General features: G+C 51.2%; 1 protein-coding gene across 1 annotated transcript in view; it reads left to right on the forward strand.

The window, feature by feature from the left end:
- Positions 1-24,593, forward strand: part of LOC309412570 (tyrosine-protein phosphatase non-receptor type 11-like) — a gene marked incomplete at both ends in the record, with an annotated part of 47,571 nt that overhangs the window by 4,362 nt on the left and 18,616 nt on the right. The window contains one exon of the mRNA XM_082009499.1: positions 22,404-22,526. Within this exon, the coding sequence (XP_081865625.1) occupies positions 22,404-22,526 (123 nt within the window). The remainder of the gene's footprint in view (positions 1-22,403; positions 22,527-24,593) is intronic.

Raw genomic sequence — 24,593 nt, forward strand, 5'->3', positions numbered from 1 at the left:
TGTAGTTTGAACTCTGAAGAATCCTTACTCCAACAATGAAGCTTGTTAACGAAGTGTAGAGGAAAGAGCTTGAGGAAAACAGCGTGGGATCTCATGCAAGCACCTGGCCCTAGCTCTAGCCATCTGGTTTCAAACGATAAATGTCCTGGGGGTTATATTTAAGCACAGCATCTTGAAGGCCCAGTTAGAGATTTTTTTTTTTGTCTCCAGTGCTGAGCAGACTTTATTTAGACTCCAGTGCTGAGCAGAGAAGCTCGCTTCCCGTGCGCTTGCCAGGCGGGCTCGCTCAGCCCCGGAGCGGCACGGGGCCATACGAAGCTGCGGCGAGCAGGGGCTGCCTGGCAGTTCGCAGCAATAGCTCACAGCAGGCGTGGAAGATGCGTGTCTTAGACACAAACGCTTTGCTATTGTGTACACCATTCACAAAGGAAGGGAATAAAAGTCTGGTCTCTGTATACGAGACTGACGTGGTTTAGACATCGCTGAATTTCACGAGACACACGTTTCAGTCCCATGTTAGTCCGCGCCTAGTGCTGAGCCCCAAGGCCGTAATGACAGAAGAGCTCTGTGGGTGGTATATCTGAACGCAGCAGGACGTACGTGTTGTAGTAGGAAGGGGAAGACAGTTCCACGGCGGGCCAGCACAGTGTAACCTAATTTTTTCCCCCGTTTGCTGTATCATTGCAGTTGTTATCTCTGAGATCTCTGATGTCTGACCACGGGCGGGTAGTGCTGTCTGCCTACATGAGCAGGGGAAAAGTGTATGAGTGTTAAGTAGGAAATGTGTATATTTTAAAGCCCAGGTTTGCACGGAAGTGCTGGCAGTAAACAAAGGAAAGTCCTATTCTAGTTGTGAAATCGCTGATGCTCTTGATTGTTAAACACCAGTTCAGCTGTTCCTTGGCAGAACACGGCTTGTTTTCCAGCGTTGCTTTCAGCCTTAGAATGATGACAGCAAGAGAGATAGGATGCATTTTTAGTATTTGGATTTTTTGTTGAGTGTCTTCAGAAGAGGTGGCCTGTTGGCTGTTATGTTAATCTCGGTAGAAAATCTGTCTTCTGCTTGTATTCTAGGGATAAAAAGAGAGCTCAAGTGCCAGTTCTAGGCAATGCCCTTCCCAGAGACAGAAAAGAAGTTTTTTGAGGCTTCGTTGCTGTGTAGAGTCCTTATATTCCTGCTAGTGCAGTACTGGTTTCCATGAGAAGAGATGCAGAAGTATCCCTGAAAGAGAGGCCACTGAGCCCTCCTGGATCTACAAGTACTGTGCAGGGTTGGCCACGAGCCATGGTTTAGGATTGCTTTTCCAGGACTTGCATATTACTAAAAGCAACATCGCTGGCCTTAGAGAGTGACCCGAAGAACTGGTGGAAGGATGAAAAAGCAGTGCCAGGAGCTCAGAGCCAGCAGAGCCACGCTAAGCCTCTCTGGTACTTCAGGGCCATCGAGGGTCCGCGGGAGCTTAAAAGCCTTCACCAGTGTATGAACCGAGGGCAGGCAGTTTGCACAGGAGCAGCTGTGCCCCGGTCAGCCCGTGCCAGCGGAGCGGCGATGCGCGATGAGACGGCGTGCGGATTTCGAGAGCGGTCAGCAGCGCGCGCGGGGTGGCGGCTCTGGCTGCGCAGGGGTCCCTTGTGTGATTTAGCTGATCCTGCTGTGACCAAGGCAGAACCGCGCGTGCCCATGCTCGGTGCAGATGGAGCGTCCGTCCAGGGAAAAGCAAGGAATTGCCCTTGTGCAAAATCAGCCCTGTGGGCTGTCCCTTAACTCTGAAAACTGTTTGGGTTTATCTGCAGGCAAGGGAGGAAGCTGGGAAGTCGTCAGCCTGGCTGATGCACGTGCTCCTCATGACCGAGTGAGCATCTCCAATGCTCTTCTGTAGCACTTTTCCTTCCAGACTTCAGCTGTGCAAGCTGGGATGTCGACGTACCTGCTGGAGACTGCTTTTGATATTTCTTACGCTCTGACATGTCTGCAGTGTGTCATGCCTGTGTTCGCTCCAAGGTGGAGCAAAAGTTGGTTGTTTCTGAATGCTGGAATCTCACGAAATCCACTGAAAACTGGCAGGAGCATTGCTCGTTTGGGGTGCCGTTTGGTGGCTGCTGTACGGGCTGGCATATGTTCGGGATGGTGGCATTGTCATGGATGCTACCATGCTGGCATGAGAAAGCAAGGCTGACGGGTTCTGGCTGAAGACACGTCTTATGGCAGTTAACCTAGAAACCATTGAAGCTCCGCCGCTGGTCTGGACACCTCCATTTTGCCCATCGCAGCAGCTGCAGCAGGAACAGCAGAGCGTGCGGAGGAGGTACTGAACTGAGCTGAGTGAGGGAAGATGGAGGGCTACTGTTGCCCTGGCACTGACCCCTTGCATGTCCTGGGGCAAAACGTTCCGTTCTTAGGACCTTGCTGCCCCAACTGCAGTGTTCTGAGGCCCCGTGGGAAGCGTTCTTCTGAGAGCTGTTCCCACCAGCTCTTCTCCGTTAGCAGGAATTACGCTCCTGGGTTGCTCAGAGCCTCCCTGTGGGGTTGTCAGCTTTTTCTACTGACTTGGAAGGCAGCATCCTTCTTGAGCGTAAGAGCTACTCTTGCTCCTTTAGCAGGATGAGAAGCCCAGCTCTTGCTCTGCAAGCCACTTGGGTGGCGACAAGCCATAAAAGCAGAGCAGGCTCTGCGCTGTTCACCTCCGGCTCCCCATCTCCAGGACCAGCCGGGCCCTGCGGGGGCACTCCCCAGTCCTGCCCAGCGTTTCCGAGCTCGCTGCAGCGGGACTGGGCTTCCAGAGCGCTCGGCTTTGCTCTGCGGTTGAGCCCGTTGCTGATCTCTAATCTCCTCTGTGCCTCAGCTGCTCTGTTGGCACATTAAAGGCTAGCCGCAAAGCAACCATAATTGCGCTAAGTGTCTGTGGGATAATGGACTAAATACTCGGGATTGCAGAGGCAGCCGCATTCCCGGCTATTTAATACCTTGATTGATGTATATTTAGTTGTTTGCCAGCCCGCAGGAGGACAGCCTTCTGAGCTCTTGTTTCTCCTGCTCTATGAAGCTGGTGATGCAAGGATGTTAAAGAACTAGGCTGGAGTGAGCTATTTGGCCAGCCCTGTGGTTGGCAGGGCTGTAATGATCCCAGGTTTGCTAGGACTGGGTGTTGTGGTCTTCCTCCTTAGCTTGCCACAGAGAGGGAGATCGGTGGTGGTTTTAGGCTCTGTTTGGAAGACTGAAGTTCTCCTCTGTCACCGCAGCCTTTGGCTTCTTGCAGGACTGAGAACATAAGTTCTTTTTGCCCAGGGGTGGCCTGAGGAAAGGTCTGTGTGCCTGAAAGCTTGTCTGCGTTTTCCAGTGATATAATCTGATCGAATAAAAGATGTTACGTCTCCCTTTAAGCCTTGCTGTCTCTCCACGTTGAATCCTGGACCTGGCCATGTTGAGATGCTTGGGCCATCTAACTTTAGGCACCTGTGTGGAGTGGCTGAGATGAGTGTCCCTGTCTAGTCAGGGGAGAAAACAGTTCTGTTCTGCGTCACCCGCAGGACGTGACTATTTCTCTCCATGCCTGAATAAGGAGACTGGACTCTAACTTGGGTGCCTTACAGCTGTGTGGTCTACCTGCTCCTGTCAACTGTCCAGAAGAAGCTGGCTCAGAAGGGCTGCGTGGAAACGCTGTTTGGATACAGGAGCTGCACGGAACATAACTGCCCATCAGCCACTCTTTTTTTTTTTTTTTTTTCTTTCTCTTTCTTTAGCTTTGGCTGCCCATAAACTGACAGACAGATGTCGTCACGTACCATGTGCGCGTGGTGGTTACCCTCCCCAGTCCCCTCCTAAACATTCAATTCACAGCTGCCGGCTTTGTACCGGTAAGAGAACGAGATGACTTCCTTTTCTTCTCTCCACCCCCACTCCCTTCCAGAATAAGCTGGTCTGTTTTGTGGTAAATAACTAGCTGTCACTTCTTCGCTTGAAACTTTGCAGGCTCCACCACCTTGGCCAACCCTCCTGAAGGATGCTGGAGGCTGGAACGTTCCTATCGGGCAGCAAACTGCCTTCCGCATCCTAGAGCAAGCTCTCCCCTCCTCCCGTATCCTACGAATCTTACTGCCTTTTGAGCTGTCCTGTGGTTTCTGTGGACTAACGAATCTCTCTGCATACTCTGCCGGGTCAGGAGCCTTGACCAGTTATGGTGAGGTAGGATATCTGTTCTGTGTACGTCTAGCTTCTATTTTTAACAAAGCTGATATTTCTGAGTGGGAACAAAGCAAAGCGGAGAGGCACGGAGATCATCTCTGTAGTTTAGATGGCACAGAAAGGTTCCACTTGTGCTATAGAAGGATGTGAGCTAATCACAGTCAGAGAGCACCTACGAAGCTGTGGGCGCTCTTAGGGTGGGAATGGTGATTAACAAGTGCTTGTTAGCCACAGACTAGCAAATTTGCTGCAGCAGTGCAAGATTCTCCAGTGGAAACTACCCTTCAGATGCTCTGCAGCACATGGGTGATGGTAACTTGCTCCTTCTGCTGGCTTCAGCACTGGGAAACGGTGTGTTAGCAGGTTAATTTATATGACTCCTGTGATTATTGTTAATATGATTACTGAAGAAGCTTTTGGTGCTGACTGCAGCCTGGGAGAGGTTATCCCTGCCGTGAGCAGTATGTTATTTTGTGATGTTACTAGATTTTTATCTTGGATTACCTTGTTAGCAATGCTGTGTTAACAGTCACTCGCTTATCTCTTCATTTGCCGTGCCGCGTCTCTCGCTGAGCACGCTTTCAGGCGCTGGTAACTAGCTTGCCCGTGTTGGAGCGTTGTAATTTCAAGGTGCTGGGCACCTCTAGCTGAATTCTGTAGGTACTTAGAAACTGCGTGAAGCGACAACATTTAGTCAGAAGGGCGGTTTGCGAAGTAGCGAAGGTTAGACGGGGCACGAACTGCAAAAGCAGCTGTATGTGAACGGGTCCGCTGGAGCCACAGCGGGCGAGCGCGTGTGCGAAGAGCGCAACGCTGCCTGCCGGGAACGCCGGGAACGGATCCGGGGAAGGAACTGGGCTGTGTCTGAAGCCGTGTTTGAGGTTGTTAAATGCAGTGGGATCGTTGTGCGAGTGGCCGTGGCTCTTTGCCACGGAGTGTAACGTGGAGCATGCCTTGGGTTTTCCTTCCTACCTTCCTTCCTTCCCGCTTTCCATGGGCGTGCCGAGGGCGTGGGCTGCTCCGCAGCACTCTGCAGGGATTCAGATGGTGCAGGTTGCTACAGCCTGCTGGTAGCTTACATTCCCTCGTATCTCAAGAGCATCCCAAGGCTTTTGCACTAACCTCATTTCGATGCTGTTCTCTCACGTGTCGCAGAAGTGACTGGTTTCTCAGTTACTGGTCTCTTTTTTTGGGTCTGTTCTGCTTCATTGGTTCATAGCAAAGGCAAAGCAGCTAAACAACTACTTTTCTGCTCCAGGAGGAAGCCTGTCAGTCAGACAACAGCTGGGCTAGTTTCGGTGCTGGCTGGTGAGACGTATTTTTAATGCCCCAACTGTCTGGCAGGTGGGCCTGCAATTTAATTTTAACTTACTTTATGAGAACAAAAACATTTGTAATATACAGGCCAGAAAACTTCCATGAATGGAGTGAGTTCAAAAGAGATTTCTCCTACTACTAGACCTTTTGAGACTAGTAGGTAAGGCCTTCTCTGGCTGAGGTTGAAGTGTAGCTCAGTGTTTATGGTGGTCCTAACGGTGGAACACACCTTGAATAGAAAAAGCTGATTCACATACAAGTTTGATCAGAGAATTAATTCAGAAAAGTTGAAAACTGCAGCTGAAAATAATAACCTTGCAAACCTTTGGGGCTGATGCATTCAAAACAGCTTGAGGGACTTGGCTACACCTTTTTTAATTAAGAGAACATGGGTGTAAATCCTCTGGGCAACTTGGAGGAGCCCCAGCTGCCAGTTTCCTGCTGGTGAATATAACTGGGTGTTGAAATGCTTGTTGGCTTGATAAAACTAGGTCTGCCTCTCCCATTCTGTGGAAACTGAGAATTGTCAGGCAAAATTTGCATCTTTTTCCCAGCAGTTCCAGTCTTGCGCTGTGCTCCCGTCCTCTGTCTCAGTGTAGCACGTGCTAAATCCACGGGCTAAGTTAGCGGCTGCCTTCTCGCCCGCCGCCGTGCGAGCTGCGGTCTGGCTGTGCGTGCTGGAGGGGGGTCCCACGTCCACTGGGCTGCCTTACAGACCACCGGGCAGGGCAAAGACCGCGGGAGCACGGGCAGGGGCGTGCCGGGAAGCGGAGCACAGCTGAGGAACCAGCATGCTGAGTGTTAACGTTATTTCTGGAGCGAGCAACTATTTGGAATCTGAATGGGGACATTAGCAGGGTGTGTAACCTGTAAGGGATTTTTACCCTTGCTTTGAAAACAAACCCAAACTGTCTCAGTGAGAGCCTCTGCCCTTGGGGTATTAGGCCCTAAACTCACAGTAAGATGGGTGGGGATTGTACCTGTACCAGCTGGGAATAGGTTTTGCTCCCGAAAGCACCCGTGGGACATGGATTGCTCCTCGATCTGCGTAGGCAGCGTGGAGTTTGGGGTGGCTGTGGTAAGCCACTCTAGTAGCCTTACCAAGCCTAATGGTTCCTCGGCTGCTGCACCCTGCTGACCTCCTGCAGCAGCCTTCTGCTGAGCTACAAGTGGCCTTAGTTCCCGGCTGGAGACGTCTGGAAAGGCATCTGAAGTCCTCTGCTGCCTGTGGGAATACACACCGTTTCCCAGGGCAGCAGCTGATGCCTCTTCCAGCCTCTTGTGGTCTTTTCTTCAAGTTCCGTTGGTTCTCCGCAGATGACAGCGGTGCTACTCCACAGTCTTCCCTCCCCAGCTACCTCAGACCTGGATTTTACCAGCTGCAAATTTTAGTGACAGGCTGAGACACAAATCCTTTGCTGGTATGAATGAGTCAAAGGGGAAGGTGGCAGGTTTAGGATTTGTCCTGTATCAAAGACCGTCCTCTGAGGAAGGGTGGACAAATGGCTTACCCTGCACTCTCTGCCCCAAGCCTTTACTACACTAGTCACAGAATTTGCGTTAAAGTTTACATAACACCCCTCTGCCCAAATCCTGTGAGTATACTGTAACCGACACGCATTCTTGGCGGTAAAGAGGGGCTGTATTTGTGTTCACTTCCTGAGCAGCCAAACCAGCTTTTGAGGTGGTCATGTGTTTAAATCAAATGTACAACGAGTGGAAATACTTTGTCTAATTTCAGTGCTCAAGGACAGGAAACTTCATTGACAGATTTACATGTAGAAGTAAGTGTTAACATGCCGGGTTTGCTGTATCCCAAGATGCTGAGATACTCTGCTGGGTTATGAATTTTGCATAGCCCTTTTGGGGAAGCACAGGGGATATGGTTTAGTGCTATACTGCAATGTGGTGGTAGGGCAGTCCATTCTGACCTAACACCCTGAGGTAGAATAGGGGCTTGTTTTCTCCTGCTCTTTCTTTTGGGTCAGACCTCCGTGGGATACTCCCCATGCTGCTTTCCGATATCTGGCTTCAGGTGCAACTGGAGAGACTGTACTACTCCGGCCAAGAGGAAAAGTTTATAAGATGCTACATCCTCCACCTCCAAAAACCAGCAAGGGAAACTACTGAGATGCAGAAGTGAGGGCTGCAAACCCACATCTCGCCAGGCATGCTCAGACTTCACTTTCTGCAAAAAAAGCTACCTTGCAGTGTCGGTGGCTCATGCTAGGAGAGCTCTGCTATGTGCAGAGAAACTAAGCATAGGGAAAGCCTTTTCACAGTGGCTATTGCCTAGAACTAGCTGAGTCTACGGTAGTATCTTTGAGATTTGACAAGAGTTGGTCTGTAAATGGCCTGTTTTGTTTATCCGTTATGGCTTATGTGCCAGCGTTTCAACAGTCGTCTTTCTGATGTGACTCTGTCCTCAGAGTGCTCTGACATGGGTCTGTTGATAACACGTAAATTAGGTGAGGATGGGCCCTTGTGGGATAGACAATTGTGTGATGCTCTAAAGAAGGAACTCTTGCATCCAAGCAAGAGCGTGTAGTATCTTATTTTGGAAGTGAAAATGTAAGTTTGCACTTGTGGTGGGAGGCCGAGCTCTCTAACAACTCTTCCTTCCTTCCTGCCTTCAGTTCTTAGTTTGAAGCATCTCTTTCTGTGGCTAGAGAGGGCCAGCTGGAGCCCAATGTTTGGCAGTGTCCTCCCGTGTCTGTAGTTAGGCATGCTGCATATGGTCATCATGATGGCAATGTGGGTGCAAGAATACCCAAGCATAAAGGCAAACAGGCACGCTCGGTTTTGCATTGATCCGCTATCTGTCTCTACAACAGAGTGGAATGATCAGTTAGACTTTTCTCTCTATGGTAAATGTCCCCTGTACCATCACTGCATCCTAATGCTCGCTCTACACCCTTTGGATACGCTCTTCTGGATGCATGAGTTGGCCACAGAGAAACCCAGAGCCGCTGCTTCTGCGGCCAGCCGGGATGAAAGCGCAGTGCGCTGGGTCTTAGGATGTTGCTGTAGGAAGTCTTTTTGGCAAGGGGACAGCTTGAGCAATATACGTGCTTGAGTTTTTTTACAAGCTGTTGCTCTAAGGACCAGAGCAGCTAGACCGAGCGTTTGCAAAACGTTGGACCATGAGTGATGGTAGACTTTCAGAATGACGCGGGCATGCTCCCTCTCATTTCTCGTACGTGTGCACAAGGGTGCACAGCCCCTCGCCCACTGCAGCCTCCTGGGGGTCTGCAGGGGCTGGCCTCGGGGGGGCTGAAGTGACAGCAGCTGCTCACCAAGGTGAGGAGGAAACAGCGATACAGCAGGCAGGTGCCAGTCTCACATCCTTCGTGCGCACCCATGCGAGCGTGCAACGCAACCCAGCTCCGCTGCCTTACTGTTCGCTCTAGCCCTGCGGAGCACGCTGTCCTTTTTGTCTGCAGATGATGTATTTTTGTGTCCTGGATTTTAATTTTGGCCGTGGCTTCCTTTCCTTGCCACTGTAGGGCCTTTATCTGTGGAGTGCAAGACGTGCTGGTGAAAGAGGTTTTCTGTATCGGCGGCGAGGGGTGGGCTGCGAGGAAGTCCCTACGATAGACGGAGCCTTCTAACGCTCTGTGCGGGCAGCGCGGGACCAGGCGCTCTCAGCCACTTCAGCTTGGGTATGGCCTAGACTAGCCTTGAGTGCTGGAAGGGTCCCCAAGAGAAGGGGCTGTGAAATCAGCACCTCCCGTGAGCTGTCCTCCCTTTCAGACCTGCTGATCTTCCTCCATCTTTCCTGAAGCCGGGGTGAGCCGTGTTTCTAAAACTAGAGCTGAAAGATCCAGGTAGAAATGCCATTGAAACGGGTGCGTGACTAAAGGAGTCTCAGAAATGGGGCAGCCTGTGTGCCAAAGGCCCTTGCTGAACTGTCGGCAGGAAATCATCCTAGCTTTCCCGCAAGCGGCTGAACGGAGGTGCAGAGAAGATGTGCTGACGGGCTCTTGTGCCTGCAGTGTCCGTGTCCGTGGCTGTTGTGTGCTGCCTGGGACAAACAGCCTCCGCGCAGCTACAGGAGCCTGCAGGAGGGTCCTCAGCGGAGGTGCGTTGTGTCACAGCCTCCCACATGGCAAGTGCGTGTTTGGGTCAAAAGGAAGAATATGAATGTGGCCATCTTTTACCTTTTTTTTTTTAATCCCTCTCTTAGTAGCAAGGCTGTCATACTGGGTATATAGTGAGAAGGGTAAGAACATGATCTTTTGTCCGTAAAGTTCACCCAGGCTTCCTTAATACAGAGGGTGAAAATCATGTGTGGTGCGCTGTGAATAGAGGTGTTCTCCACAAAGGGAAGGTCTGCATTTGCAGTTTCTTTATACTCTTCTGGCTTTTCTTTTGGAAGTTGCTATTTTTGAGCTGATGACCTGATTAGTAGTCTTGGGTTCCCCCAGAGAGATCACAGGTGACCATGTGATTGCATTTTGACCCTTCACATCCTAGATAGTAGCCTTTTTAGAGAAGTGAACTTGTACTCCCAGACTTTTCTTTTCCCCCAGTGCTCGTGCTCTGGCCCGCACAGAGCAGAGCTGCTTTCAGAGAGCGGGCAGTCAGTGATGGAGACGGAGCCAAGGGAGCCATGGCAGAGCACAAAGGTCACTGCTAGACACCACCGGCAGCAGCCTGCAAGCTTTCAGTCCTTTTCAGGTTTTTTTGAACCACGTATTGTCCTTCCAGGCCGGTCAGCCCTAATGGAAATTAGGCGCAGCTTGGAGGCTGCATTTAATAGGAGTGTGAAGCACCAGTCCTAGTCCTGGTCTTGCTGGGTATAACTGCAGCAAACCACACTACTTCTGGCATCTCCCATGCTCTTCTTCCCGGGCTTCACATGGTGAGATCCTGTTGCAGGGACCACTCTTTGAGAGCTTTCTGCAGTATCTGTCACGGTGGGGCTTTGCTCCTGATCGTGACTGTGCTATAAAGGGAGTTAAGATATGGAAAAGAAATACCTTAACGTGCTTGAATGAAGGGCTTCTGTGCCTGCCCTTGTCACTGCAGGCTTTGAACCTGAAGGCAGCTCAGAAAAGGACTTGGCTACACTTTCATCGGTCCAGACTGTGTCCTGGCTACACCACAGCCAAATTAGAGTAGGAGAACGTTTGTTCCTGCACACAGCTGGAGCAATGCTGTCTTGGACAGTGTCGCTGCTACATCTCCGTGGCTAAGTGGCCAGTCACTGGCTCCAGAGATGAAGGAGGGCATGCTGTAGCTGTGTGCTTTGGTGTGTATTCATGAGATATGAGAAAAGAGTGGGGTCTATTTCTGAAGTGGAAACAGCATCAGTCAAAATGCTAATTTTAACAGTTTCACATTAAAGCAGAGAAGCAGAGTGAACCCTTGCAGACTTTGCAAAGCAGAGAGTCTGGGGCCACACAGAGATGCCAGGTCCTCTGGATGATGCGTTTGCCTGTGCATCCATCCCAGGCAGAGGAACTGATGTGTAGCCTTAACTGGCTGCTATGTATGTGACAGGAGTTTTTCAGGGTATTGCCCTTGGAGTGATTTCTCTCTGTTCTGATGTCAGCCAGGTTTAACAAGCTATCTAGTTCTTTAGGCAAAATCATTGCTTTAGACACCTAACCAACTTGAAACCCTTTGCTAAGAGACTGTGACAGATCGTGAATGTGTTGCTGCTTTTAGGAGGTGCGGGAGATGGGGTGGATGGCTCAGAAGGTGAATGAATGGGACAGCGTGTGAAAAGAGGACGATGTGCCAATGGCAAGCATGGACTAGAATAATTTAGATAAAGGGACTGAATCATAGGGAGTAGGTGAGTGCAGAATCTTGCATGTGTCAGGGAGATAGGACAGATGTGAATTTATATTAATTAACAGTTCATGCCAGCTGAGGCTCCAGAGCCAATAAACGGAAACTGTCTGCACCAGCTCCCTGCCAGGAGGGTGTTGCCAGCTCCTGTTTTTGTACGGCCTGCAAGGAAAGAGCTCCTGGAGTGCTTTTACTGCTGTCTCTGGGTTTCGTACGTGTAGTCTCCTCTCCCTGTTTCAGCAAAAGGCACCCCTCCCCCAGGATGGCAGCTGTGGGTCTGTCCAGACACCCTCTTCCAGGTCTCCAGGGGCAGGATGGAAATTGGAATTAAATGGCAAAGTCATAAAACTGATCTTACTCCTGTAGTCAGAGGCCATTGCTAATCCCTAGCTAAAACCAGTTTCTTTGACTGAAACTGCTCTGCCCAGGGCGCTGTCTCGCAAGTGACACCTATGGAAAAGCTCTTCTGAAGAGCTGTATATGAAACCATTTCTGACTGTAGTATTTGAGCTTCAAACCAAAACGTGGGTGGTGAATTAAAACCCCTTTTTGAATGTGACATAGAGGAGCGTTAGGGATGCTGCTACTCTGCAGCTCAAAGCAGCTCTGCTTTGTCTTTCATGAAGGTCTACATCTCTGCCCATCAGATGATGGTTGAGGTTTCCATTGCTGCAGTCAAAGCTGTTTCACACCCGCTCTTGCACAAGCGTCGGTGGCATATCCTGCAGAAGGGCAGTGGGCTGGGGATGGTCTCATGAAGGACTGGCCCAGAGACTGCTGAAAGAAATGGAAAAGTTGCCCTTGCCTTGATGTTGAGCTCTGACGCGTTAGCTGGCTTGCAAAGCTGCCAGGAAGGCAGTGGGTTCTAGCAAGGGCATGTAGCTTTCCAGAGACATGGAGGGAGGGCTTCCCCGAGGGGTTACAGCTTGGAACCTAAACTGCTGGGGGGGTGGTTGAGCAGTTCCTCCAGCACAGTTTCAGCAGTGCAGCAAGGCATGGAGACTGAGCAGTGCTGCTCATCCTTCATGGCAGTGAAAACACGCTATTGAAAACAGCACCAGGCACTTCACTGGGGCTTGCCAGTGGGCTGGAAGCCTGGGCTCGGGTATGCAGGACCAAGGCTCCAGGTTTTGTATCTGCCTCTCCTCCTACTTTGCTGGGGCTGGGTGAGACCCTCTCTGACCCAAGCCTGGTGGAAGAGATCTGCAGGACCCAGCCATGCACAATGCACACAGTTAGGCTAATTGGCAAAGCCGTCTGTGCCCGCTGCTGTCAGGTCACTGAGTCTCTGCTGGACTTCTTCGCCTCATCTCTTCTCTCCAACATAGCGCTCTGCATTGTTCTTCTTGTGTTTGCTCTGGGAAAGACCCTCTGTGCACACGCGTTCATGAACCATATGCCTTGAGATTGAACGGGTTAAAGAAATGCTGAGCAAAACCTCATCTCTTTTCCCAGGGTATCAGTGGAAACCTGGCCTTTCTGAAGGAGGTGGAGCTGGCGGTTGGAAACGTGCGTGCGTCCTCAGCCAGGCTGGCTGTTGGACACAAAGGGGGTTGCTGGCATCTGGTCGCTCTTGTGGTATCTAAATCCAGGAGGGTACATCAGCTGGTTGAAAGAGGAGTCTACAAAACCCTGTGATTAGCTGCAGAGTTTGCCTGTAAAAACTACCGATCTACCCCTCCTGAAATGAGAGCTTGACTTCTGCTTTGCAGCAGAAGAGGGTCTTTGGCCTCTTCCGACCCAGCATGCCTTTCCATCCTTGCTGCTGGTTAATACTGCTCTCTTTTCAACCGCTCAACCACCGTCCAGGTATGGGGTAGGGGAAGCTGGTTACTCAGGTCAGAAGCATGGCAGGGTTTTATGTGCTTACCTGCTCTTGTACGGTTACTGTGAGAGCCTGTGTTACCTTTATTGAAGGATTTGTCAAGAGCCAGGGGACCTCAGTCATATCACGTGAAGTATGGGTTGTGCTGCGTGACCCAGGCTTCTGTGCTTCGCTGTCCCACATTTATCACTAGAGGCTTTCTTCGGGGTGTCCAACCCTGTTGGCAAAGGGGCATGGAGCAGCTTGAAGGCACTCTGCCCTGCCCGTGTGAGCGACTGGGGAGTCTGTGGGAAGGCTGGAGGCACCATCCTTATCTCGGAGACAATTTGAGAAGTGGGTGAAAATTCCGAGTCTCCTTGTTGGGAGCAATCCCACCAAGTTCTGTTTAGGGTCAGGGCCTCAGCAACCCCTCCATCTGCGCTCTGCTATTGCTTGTCCTGTTCCTTATCTTTTAAGTGCTGGAGTAAACAGCACTGCTTATGGAAACAGGACAGACTTTCTGCGTAAACACCTGGTTTGCTTTGAGTTGGCTGTTTGTGCTAGTGGTGAGAACTTGGTCTGTGCAGAAGTTGGACTCTTTAAATGAGCCAAAGGATGTTGGACATCTAGATTCTACTGGAATTTGGTGAAAATAAGGTGTGTATCTTCTCAGAGAAAGAAGTTAACCATTCTCACTGGAGTGTGAGATCCGTTAGGGAAATGCTCTGTAAAATATATGGGGAAGGAAACAAGCTGGCTTCTATAGAAGTGACTGCTGCACCCCAGAGAATGCAGCACAGGCTTCTGTACCTGCTATGGAAATGGGTATGTTGATTTATAAATGTAGTAAGAATTTTTTTGTTTGTTTTAAAGTTGTTTACAAAAGTCTTGGGGGACATTAGGTGATGTGCACTGGCACGGTTAGCTGTCACAATGCTAATTGCTTCAGGAAAATGAAAGTATTTACCCGTATGGAGAACTGAATAGATTTGCAGGGTATATTTGTTTAATACACTCCCTTGAGGCTATGCTTGGTATAATGAGTCTTCTGATGGGATTTGAACTGAACCAGACTAGAACCAACAAAGGAGGCTGTTGCGGCTCTGTCAGGTTTGAGAAATGCTTTGTATGCAGGCATGCCTGTGTAGAACAGCTTTCAATGAAGATGTGAACACTAATAATTCAGTATGGAAACATCTTGAAACCAACAGCAGCCTTTCTGTATAGTAAATGCACGGTTTGCTAAATGAAGCCTTAACGGCGCAGGACAAGTATGACCTCTTCTCAACTAACATGGAGTTATTTATTTCCATCTTTTTAGGAAGTCTGTCCTTTCCACACCCCCCTGCCCTCCAGAGGTCTGGGAAATGCCATGCTGTGCAAGTACCTTGCTGTAGATTTTTGCTGATGGCCATTGTTTTTTGCATCTTGCTTAGTGACATCCTGCAGGCGGGTCTGTGTCGGTATCACCATGTGGTGCATTGTTGCTGGACCTGCTGCAAAATGGAGGACCTTTCTCTGAGCCTCTGCCCCTGTCAAGCAAGTATCTGAACATCTGTGTGTTTTGGGCAGAGGAAACTTTCAGCCCTGGTGGATCCAGAGAAAAGCTTGGACAAGGTGACCCAGAATGGCTTCTAATGCGAAGAATGCAGCCTTGCTTTTACTGTCTATTTTATACATCAACCCCACGCTCCAAATCTAAACTTTTTTTCCATGCTTGAAGTTAGCAGTACTGATGCTCGGGATGCTGCCTGTTTTGCATGGGGTCCTGAGCGGTTTCTAGAAGGTCTGCTCTTCCTTTTGCAGCCTGGGGGGGTTATAAACCGAAGAGCTGCTGGCAACGCGTGGTCTGCTGCCCATTTCTCACAGTACAGGCTTTCTCGTTCAGCTTGACCCCGGTCCGTGAGGAACACTCTGCTCACACAAGCAAGTTTCTGCTGCTCTTCAGAGAGCTGCAATGCTGTAGCTGCTTCTTACCCTGAATCACATCTGCAGAAAGCCCCAAACATGCAAGTGGGGAACGCCTGTCCTCTTCTTGGACACCAGCGTGACAGATATTGGTCTCTTCAGCAGGTAGCGTTCTGCTGACAAACGGGTCTAAATATCACTCTTAGCTCTGGGTCTCCTACTGTAACCTGGTCGGGCAAGTTGTGAGGCAGCTGAGAGGCCAGAGCAGCCTTGCTGAGTGTGTGGGCGTGATATTCCCCAACCACAGGCAAGCTACAGGGAGCAAGCCATGCTGCGTGGAGCCCTGCTGTTCCCAGAGGCAGCAGGGTCTGAGTCCCAGTCTAAGTAAATCTCTCCCAAAAAAAGAGCCGCTACCTTGTTCTCCAAGCCAGGATCCTGATTCATGGCTGTTCCTCCTCCCCCGTACCGGAGTTGTCTCACAGGAATTGGACAGCAGCGTTCACAGCCCAGAAGTTTGCACCTACTAGTCCCATTCTGAGGTTTAATAGCCTTACAGAGGGTGAATTGCTTCTGTGGCTGTCCCAGCTTCACTTCTGCTTCAGCTGCGCTGTGAGAGCTCAAGTGGTGTTACGCTTCGCTGTTCAGCTCTGAAAGGAATGTCTCTGTTGTGTGCAAACACAAACTGATGGGTCCTTATTTTCCCTGTAAGTGGATAATAAGTGTCTGTATCCGTTAAGCAGCTCTGAAGATTTCTTCCTGTATTTGCTGAATAGGAAACTTGGTCTTGCAAAGCAACTGCATTGCCCCAAGTTATGGCTGCTCTCACAAGTCGGCCTCCTTGTTTCTCTGCTGGAAGAAGCTTCAGTTGTTTATTTGCTCGGCTACCTCCAAGGGCAGGGTCCGCATCCCGCCCTTCCCTCGCTGGCCGGTATTGACAGCATCTGCTGTGAACACTGACCCTTGCTCCTGGCTGGTGTTGAGAGGCTGTAGCACAGCAGAAGCGAAGTCTGGTGGCGGTTGGTCTCCTCCCTCCCCCTTTTCCAGTTTCTTGAACCACCTCAGCTTTGCTGGGCTGGAGTTTGTGTCGAACCAAACAGTGCTAACCACACACGAAGTGCGTAGGCGTTGTCTCTTGCGCCACATTTGCTTTGATCCTCTCCAAGCCTAACAAAAAGAAGTTTTATCATTACAAATGCTCCAAATTCTTTTGCTGACGTTGGGCTAAATCGGCCTCCAAACCCAGGCACTAGGGGGGCTGCAACAGATGTGCACCTGGTGCTGGCGTCTCTGGGGACGCCCCAAAATAAGCGCAGTGAAACCCTGGGCACATGCTGTTCCCAAGCCCTGTGGCAGTTGCTTTCAAGTCTTCGGTGGTGACTCTGGCTTTCGTGCGTGCGGTATTCTGGGGTAGACATCCTCCGTCTGCTGCTCTGTAGCCTCAGCAGCCAGCGTGTTCTCTTGGCAGCTTTCTCCCCTGCGCAGGACGCGCGTTGCACCGTCTTTGAGCTGTGTGAGAGAAGGGGAAGAGAAGAGGTGGTGATCTAGAATAACTTGCTTCCATCTCCTTTGGGACGGCACTTAGGAATTGTGTTGGTTACCTGTAGGTTGAGGGATCTCAGGCCCCAGCACGGCTCCGTCAGCATTAGCTGGGTGCTGCATCCCTCTGTGATACTTCAGACAGTCATTTTCAAGAGTGCATCTGCTGGTGGATCGGGACGCCGGCACGCTGCTTCCCCCATGCCGTATTCAGGGGCCTCTGAATCATTTCAGAAGTATAGTTTCAGCCGTGGTGCTTTTTATCTGTGGGATGTTTGCTGGGGCTGTTTAGAATACCAGGATTCCCAGCTATGCTTTTAAAAATGCCTTGTTTTACAGATTTCTGAGGGTGCAACGGTGTTGCGCAACTATTTGTTCTGTTTTATCCCAAGACAGGGGCACAAGGATGCATTCCAGCAGAAGAAAGCATTCCTGCTCATGTTAGGGAGGAAATGAGTAACACTGTGTGGAAAAGATGACTCTTTAGTAATTAAAGAGAAGTTGTTTGATAATTTTTAACACGGATAAAGGTTTCCTTTTCCAGAGCTTTTCTGCTGGAACGTTGCTCCTACCCATAGGCTTGTTTTGAAGCCAGAGGTCCGTGTGTCTGATTTACCTGAGCCCGGGGAGCTGTGCCACCACCGTTGCTTATCTTGGTGCCCACGGTGTGGGGAAGGGTCTGTGGCCATCGCATCAGTCAGCATTTACCGTGGTGTACGGGTAGGGATGGCCGGCATCCACCGACGGGTGAGTGGGTCGATCCCAGCGGGGGAAGCGACCTGCTGCGTCTGAGCTGTGCCCAGATTTGCTCGTGCTGGCCCCCGAGCGCCCAAACGGGGCCGTGTCTCGGTAAGGCTTTCGGGGGCGGCGGGGAGCCGCTCGGCAAGGGCCAGTGGTGGGGGCGTGGGAGCCGGCCGAGAGCCGCGTTGGGACTTAAGCGCCGGAGCCGGCGTCTTGAGGGGCTCCCCGCAAGGAGAGTGGTGTTGAGGCCGTGCCACGCCAGCGACCGCCACCCACACGGCACCCTCAGCCGTGCCGGCTTTCTCACGATGGGCTTTCTGGTGTTCTTGCGGCTGTCGGGCCTTCTGCTTCCGGACCTGCCATGCTGCGGTGCCCTGGTCAGCCTGGCCTGAGCCCTGCGCAGAGCCCTCTCCCACCCTGCAGGGTAGGCTCCCCTTCTGACCGAATCGTACCCCCTTGCCCTCCCGCAGCCCCCGTACTGTCTTTCTCTTAGTCTGTGTTGGGGACTTAGCACTGCATGCGAGTCTCTCCTTTTTCTCTCTGTTTATTTTAATAAATTTCTTTGTGTAGCTTTAGTTCCTGAAAGGCGCCTTGCGGATGGCTTTTTAATTTGTTTGATTTTTAGAGGGATTGAAAGACGGAAGGGAAATGCAGTATTGCCTGAAGTAGTTGGTGTATATTTACTTGGCAGCGGTAGAGATGAAAAGTTGTCAGGTCCTCACTCTTACTTAAAGCAGTTCTTTAGGGGCGACTCAGTTCTGCAAAAAGCGCTGACAACGGAGCGGTTGCCTGAATGACCTGCTGCACAATCACGCTTGTCATTCGCCGATGCTGAGACAACAGCGTGATATTAATAATGCTTCCCCCCCTGCCCCGGGCTGGGGGTCTTTGGATCCTCTTTATTTGCTTTCCTGCTCAGAGTATTGCAGATCTCCCTGTACACAATCTGTGAGCCCCGAAGGTGAGACTCGAAGCCCGGGGCTTCACCTGCAGGCGAGTGGTGCTCGCTCCCCCGACAGGCAGCTGGAGCTTGCAGTGGGGCTCTCTAAAGCTGTTCGCAGGTTTTAGTATCGCCATTTAGTGAGAGATGGGTGGGTTGGTGCTTTCTTCTTGTCTGCTCTTGTCTGTTGTGGGTTGGTTTTGCTTACCAACAAATGTACTCCAGTAAAAACCATAATGAAAACCAGCCCTGAAGACGCTTTCTGCAAGTACAGCTTGCTCCAGGTCAGGAGAAAAACAAGCTTATTGATAAAAGCACCTCGGGCTATGTAGTGGCCGTGGCAGTCGTGCCCGCGCCCGCAGGGTGACGTGGCAGAGAGCTTCGGGGCGGGCAGGCTCTCGGCGTGCACCGAGTGAGCGGTTCGGGGCAACCTTCACGAGCCGAAGAGCCTCAAGTTCAGTTTCGGCTGGTGTTGCTGTTCCTTATTCCACTGCTCACAGGAGCAGGGAGTGAGATGGGACCTGGGGTGTGCCAGCGCATCCTGCGGGGGGGAGAGGTGGGTTTTGAGTCGTTTGTAGCTCTGAGCTGCATGAGGGGTTGAGGATTTGTGCTGCACCAAACCTTGTGGGTTTTTTGGTGAATCCCTGTGTAGTCCAGGCAGAAAAGCCTCCGGTGAGCACGTGCTCAGTTTCAGGACCAGAATTCCCAAATGGACATGACCTTGAATTTGAAAATATCCCTTTCGTGCCACAGGCCTGCAGTGTCTTTGCTGGCTGAAGAAGGCAGCCTGTGCGAGGTAGTGCCAAGCAATATGTTCCCGTCCACAGGCAGCCCTCCGAAGATGAGCCGTGCAAGGAAGTTTTCGTTGTTCTGGAAATCCGTGGGAGAGGCGTCTATGCTTGCAGAGGGCTTTTTCCCTTTTTTCTTTCTTCTTTTTTTTTTGCTGCTGAATTTGGCAATTGCCTTTCCTCCCTCTTCTGTTCGTGAGGGCTGCGAAGGTTTTCTCCTCAGCTCACTGTTTATGCTTCTTGCAAGCTAAATAACAAGTGGTCTGTGCATGCGTGTGTGAATTGGCTCCTGCCCGAGTGGTGGGAGTCATTATAAGGGAAAGGGCATTTAGGTTTCTGTTTTGTGACACAAAGACAACATCAAAGTTGACAGAACCCCAAATTTGCCCCCAGTATACTCCTTCCCTCTCGTGTTGTACAGGGCGGTCCCGTTCTTGAGTGTTTGCAGAGAGTTTGTAAGTGGCCCCTGTTATTCCCTCTCAGTATTTCACTGAGAAAAAGATGCTGAAAAGGGACTAACGCAAATCAATTTTGTAGCTGTGGTCCACAGCTGCTGTGGTGGATGAGGGTTATGCTCCCTTCCCAAGCACTCATCCTTCCACTCGGAGGGGATGTTGGACATAAGGTCCTCTTGTTCCTGTCACCTTCTTCCGTGTGGGAGCCCAGTGCCTCAGATGCTGGAAGCTTTACAGCCCCAGCACCTCTGCCCTCTTCCTGACACTGACAACCTACACGAAGTTGTCCGTTCTCAGCATCGCACGGGTCTGGCTCCAGCTGGGGTACTGCATCCCAGGACAACAAGTATTTACGTGGGAGTCCTGCGTGACAGGGGACGAGGGGAGGTGTGGGGGTCTGTGGTTCCCGTTGTTGGGGCAGCCTTTGAGGGGTGTACACCCCTCGGAGGACACTGCTGTCACACTGACCGGGATATTCTCAGGACCGGTGGCTATGGATACGTGCCTACGAGAGCTCTCATCCCGCTGTTTTACCAGGGATGTTTCCTTAGGTTTTTCCGACTGTGTTCTGGCTAGCAATACCGTGCTGGTTTTATTGCCATGAGGCATTCAGTGGAAACGTTATGTGTGGCCGTTGGCAGCTTTGCGTTGTCCCTGAGCTCCATTAAGCTCCATTAGAGACCTTCGCTCCTATGCCAGTAGCAGTTCTGCGGCACAGTTAAGTGCTGGCCCTGCAGACGGTGGGTTTATGAAAGGGTGTCACTCTTGTGATGTCAGGAATACAAGGCTTGGAAACGCTGGGATTCCTGTTTACCATCTGTTTCCATGGCCCTTCCCTAATAGACCTCTCCTCCTCCAGAATTCAAGGATCTTTAATCAAAACTGTTTGGCTTGTGGTGGCAGGGAGGAAATCCCAAATTGTGGAGGAGATGGTGACATTTCTTGACCTTTTCTATGTGTATCTCAGAGACAAACACGCTCTAATGTGTCTGTGTGTGCTTATGTTTGTAGGTTTAGTCTTTGGGTGTATTTCCTAACGCAGGCACTCGGCGAGATAAATCGAGGTAACCTTGCAAACCCTTTGGAGGGGACAGTGTGTTAGCCGATCTGATCCACAGGCGGCTGTCTACGAGAAACCAGCTTACTAAATGTTTCCAGATACTGTCCTCCCGAGAACCTGCATTTCACTTTGCCTGGAAAATTAAGTGTTGCAGTTTTGAGTCGTTTGTTCAGCGTGGTGCCGCAGACCTGTCCGCCTGTGCGGGAACTCCTACAGCATCAGCCTGTACTCCGAAGGGAGTTCTGAGTGTGCAGCCTGTTCTCTCGCAGTCAGCGCTGCCCAGAAACACTGAAGGCTCATCTTCTCCTCTTCGCTCGTGAAAAAGATTACAGCAGTCCCATGCGGAAATGTCTACTGGAGCATGATCTGAAATTGAGCAATACTTTCAGAATCGAGTGACTCTCGGTTTGGGGTGCGCTTTGTGTGACTTGTGAGATTACTCAAAAGAGCCTGGCATTTAGAAAGTGGATTTTCAGTGGCTTCTGAAAAATCAAGCCATAAAAATGATGCCGCATGGGAAATCATTGGTCTAGCATGCGTATTTAGCACACATTAAAGGCTGGGGAAACACCAGTTCTTGTGATCCCATCAAGGAAGCTTGATCAATGCTGATAGCATCAGAAATGAGGTCGGTAGATGGCTTGATGACACCTAAAATGCAAAGATTGCGTTAAAGTAGCACACAATATATGAAACATTTTCCCCCTTAGAGTGAGCTGTCTCTCTTTTCCTTTTCTACTATGTCCTGTTACACGTGTACACCAACCGCCGCATCGCTTTCCAGCAGCGTGCGCTGTGCAGCAGCATTTCCTTTGCTGCCACTCCCTTGGCGAGGCACTGGTCCCGCGCAGAGGACTTCGTTTTTGGCACAGCAGTCGTGTGGTTGGGGTCATTTTCCTCTGTGCTCTTGGGAATGGTGACTGCGGCACCACAGCTTGAGCTACAACTAGTTGAGAGTTAAAAAGCAGCTGCTTTGCCTTAAGTTGAAGAGTGAAAGCTGCCTTAGCTACGGCTGGAGCAGACTCGTTATTTTCTGTGGACTGGGCAAAGGAGGAGATCCTGGAACGTGTGCTCGCTGTTGAATTTGCATCAGCACTTAAGAAATTCTCTGGTAGCGTATGGGCTCGTCGCTGCCGCAGTGTATTGCGGACCAGAGCGTGCCTCTCCTTCCCAGACAGAGGCTCGGAGGAAAGCCTTTCTTCTCGCCAGCTCTGAGCATCCCCTCTTCGTAACAGACTTTAAATGGGAGAGACGAAGGCCTGAGGCTTGTGTTCTTGCTGGGGAGAACAAGGGGTTTAGTGCTCTTGATACTGGAGCTTTTTGTATTCTCTGTCCTGAAGCATGCTGGCAAGCCCTTAAAGAAATACCTTGGGTGCCCTCAGGGGTGCAGGTTCTTTCTTGGGCCCAGTTCATTTGCCAGCAACATGACAGCTCAGAGGGTATGAGCTTGGTAAGTGCTGGGTGGGAAGCAGCCGGCCAGGATCAGACCTGGAGCCAGAAAAGTCAAAACTGTTTTCTCAGCCAGCGGTTTCCTCGGCAGAGGGAATCTCCTGTCTGTGCGCAGGAAGCGCGCAGGGCTCTTGCTTTTGCCTGAGCTGAGGGAGAGGAGGACAAAGTCCTTTGGGAAGGAGGCCGCTCTCGACGGATGTCTGAGAAGACTTTCTCCATAGTAACTTCTGAATGGAGGGCTTTTCTGAGGAAAAGCTGTTACCGCGACGTGGTGGGGTGGAAGGCGGGTGTGCTGCTGGGGACGGGGGCTCTGTGCCTGCCTCGCGGGTAGGAAGACAGTGTCTGCCCCTCGGGCAGCAGGGACGGCAGTCGGGGCAGGCTCGGGCTAATTACCATCTCACATGTCACGTTTGCGCTTTGCAGGTGGTTTCATCCCAACATCAGCGGGATTGAGGCAGAGAAGCTGCTCCTGACCAGGGGTGTCCATGGCAGCTTTCTGGCTCGACCCAGTAAGAGCAACCCAGGCGATTTCACTCTCTCTGTCAGGTAAGCAGACAGCAGCAGATGAGGGCTGGAGGAAGGGGCTGTCTCAAACTCTCCACACACCCTGCTGCTGTTAATGGAGGTGCAAAGGGAGAGGCACCGCATAGGGATGACCCCTCTGTGGTACCGCTTGAAGTTAAAGGGTCACTGAACTCTCCCCACCGCTGCAGAGGCTGTGCTGAAAGCCGCACGCTGCCTCCCCCAGCTTTGTTCATCCCTGTGGGTTGCCCGTGCCCCTGTCCTGCCAGGGTTGGCTCTGTGCTTGTGGCATGTGTTTCTGGAGCCACTGGTGCCAGAAGAGGGAAGATAAGGAGCCCACTTAGTTTCTGGGGAGAGCGCGTGTTCAATCCCAGCAGGGATGGATCATCTCACTCCAATTTCAAAGGAACTTCAGGTAGCTGCCTTTGGGAGAGACTTATTTTCTGTGCCTGTGAAGAATCCCAGGAGCACCTCCAGATGAGAGTGAGCTTGCGGACCAGCCTCACGGAGGCTGTGTTCCCAGGCAGTATCGCATGCGTCACCTTTAAGGTGCTCTTGTGTTCTTTGGGACCAAGGTAATTGCAGAAGGGAAAGCTGGTGGTTTTGTGAACGTAGCCCCTTACAATGCAGTGGAGCAGACGCGCCGGGTGGAACTCTCTGAAGGTGAACTAAAGAGGCAAAGAGTAGCATTGACCCAATGAGTCCCTGAGATAAAAGGAGCAGGTTGTGGGTTCAAGGCATGAACCTTCCATGAGCGCCATCCAGCCGGTGCCTTTAGGGAAATAGCTCAGCAAAGGTTTCTCCAGGCACTTGTAACGCAGACCTGTTTTTGTGGTGGCTTCTGTTTAATTTAAACAACCCTCATTTTGTTTAGGAAACTCCAGTGAGTTTATAAATCCTTTGACCAACACTGTTCAGAGAAGCTTTGTGCAAAGGGCAGAGCGTTTCCACCTGGCCAGGCACTGGGGTCTCAGGGGCCGTGAGCGACACCCGCACGCTCTGCGCCTCGGTCCCTCCGCGCGCCCCTCTCCGCAGCCAGGTGCAGCGGGAGCTGCTGGCGGGTCAGAGCAGCGTGGCCGTGCCGGCGGGCGCTGGTGAGACTTGACTCTCTCCTTGTTGCCTTAACTGCCCCGATGAAGCCCTTCTTGGCCTTATTTCTTCCCCCTCTTGCAATTGTCACCAGGCTTGAACCTGCACTGCCCTCTGCCAAGTGCATTCATTTCTTAGCTTGGCAAGAGGGAGGGTTTGCAGCTGCCTTATTTTTTTAAATGCTTCCTTTTGTGTTGGGGAATACATCCCAGCAGCCCGACCCTTTGCCTCTCAGACAGCTCTGACCAACCACGGCTTCTCACGCTACGGAGCAACACAGCAGAAGGGAAGAAGTCCAGCTTTTCCCATGCGTTGGCTGGGCGGGGAGTGCTTGGACCTGACTTCACTAGCTCCTCAGTAATCTTGCGATCAGAAGTGGCTGTGAGTTAATGAGAGACGCAGGAAGTACTTCTAATGAGAATGGAAAAGAAGCTCAGTCACAGAGAGCTGCCTTGAGCAAGCTATGACAGCAAGGGAATACGTGTAAAATGGGGGGTTATCTTCAAGTGAGCTTAGTGTCTCTTTTTGTGTAATTTTGTGAGTCAGGGTGTTGTCTGATTGTGGAGAGAAGTACTGACAGCACCTGCTTAGCCGGGCAAGTGTGCAAGCAGATGCAGGTTATGGCTGTGCAACAGTGTCCTGATGTGGAAAGATAGATACCCAGCTAGCAGCATAATTACCCTAAAATAGCAGGGTAAATGGCTTTGCCGGGAGAGCCAGTTCCCACACCTGCATTGCTGCACTCATGCCTGGTGCTGTGGAGTCAGTCCACGAGTTTGCATCGTTTTCTTCCCTTAGCTCTGTCCCTGTGCCTCAGCCGAAGGCCATGAGTGACTCTGCTGTTGTGGCTTGTTGCCTTCCACCTGTGCTGGTCCACTGCCTCCCCTCTTCCAGCTGTGGCATGTGTTGAGACTGAGTGGATAAAAACTTGGCCTCCCGTGGAACAGCCATGGCTGCCTGTGGAGTCCCAGAGCAGTTTTATTACTGCCATTATTTTTTTTA

The sequence above is a fragment of the Phaethon aethereus genome, assembly GCF_964289735.1.
Source record: "Phaethon aethereus genome assembly, chromosome: 21".
In the NCBI taxonomy this organism is placed as follows: Eukaryota; Metazoa; Chordata; class Aves; order Phaethontiformes; family Phaethontidae; genus Phaethon; species Phaethon aethereus.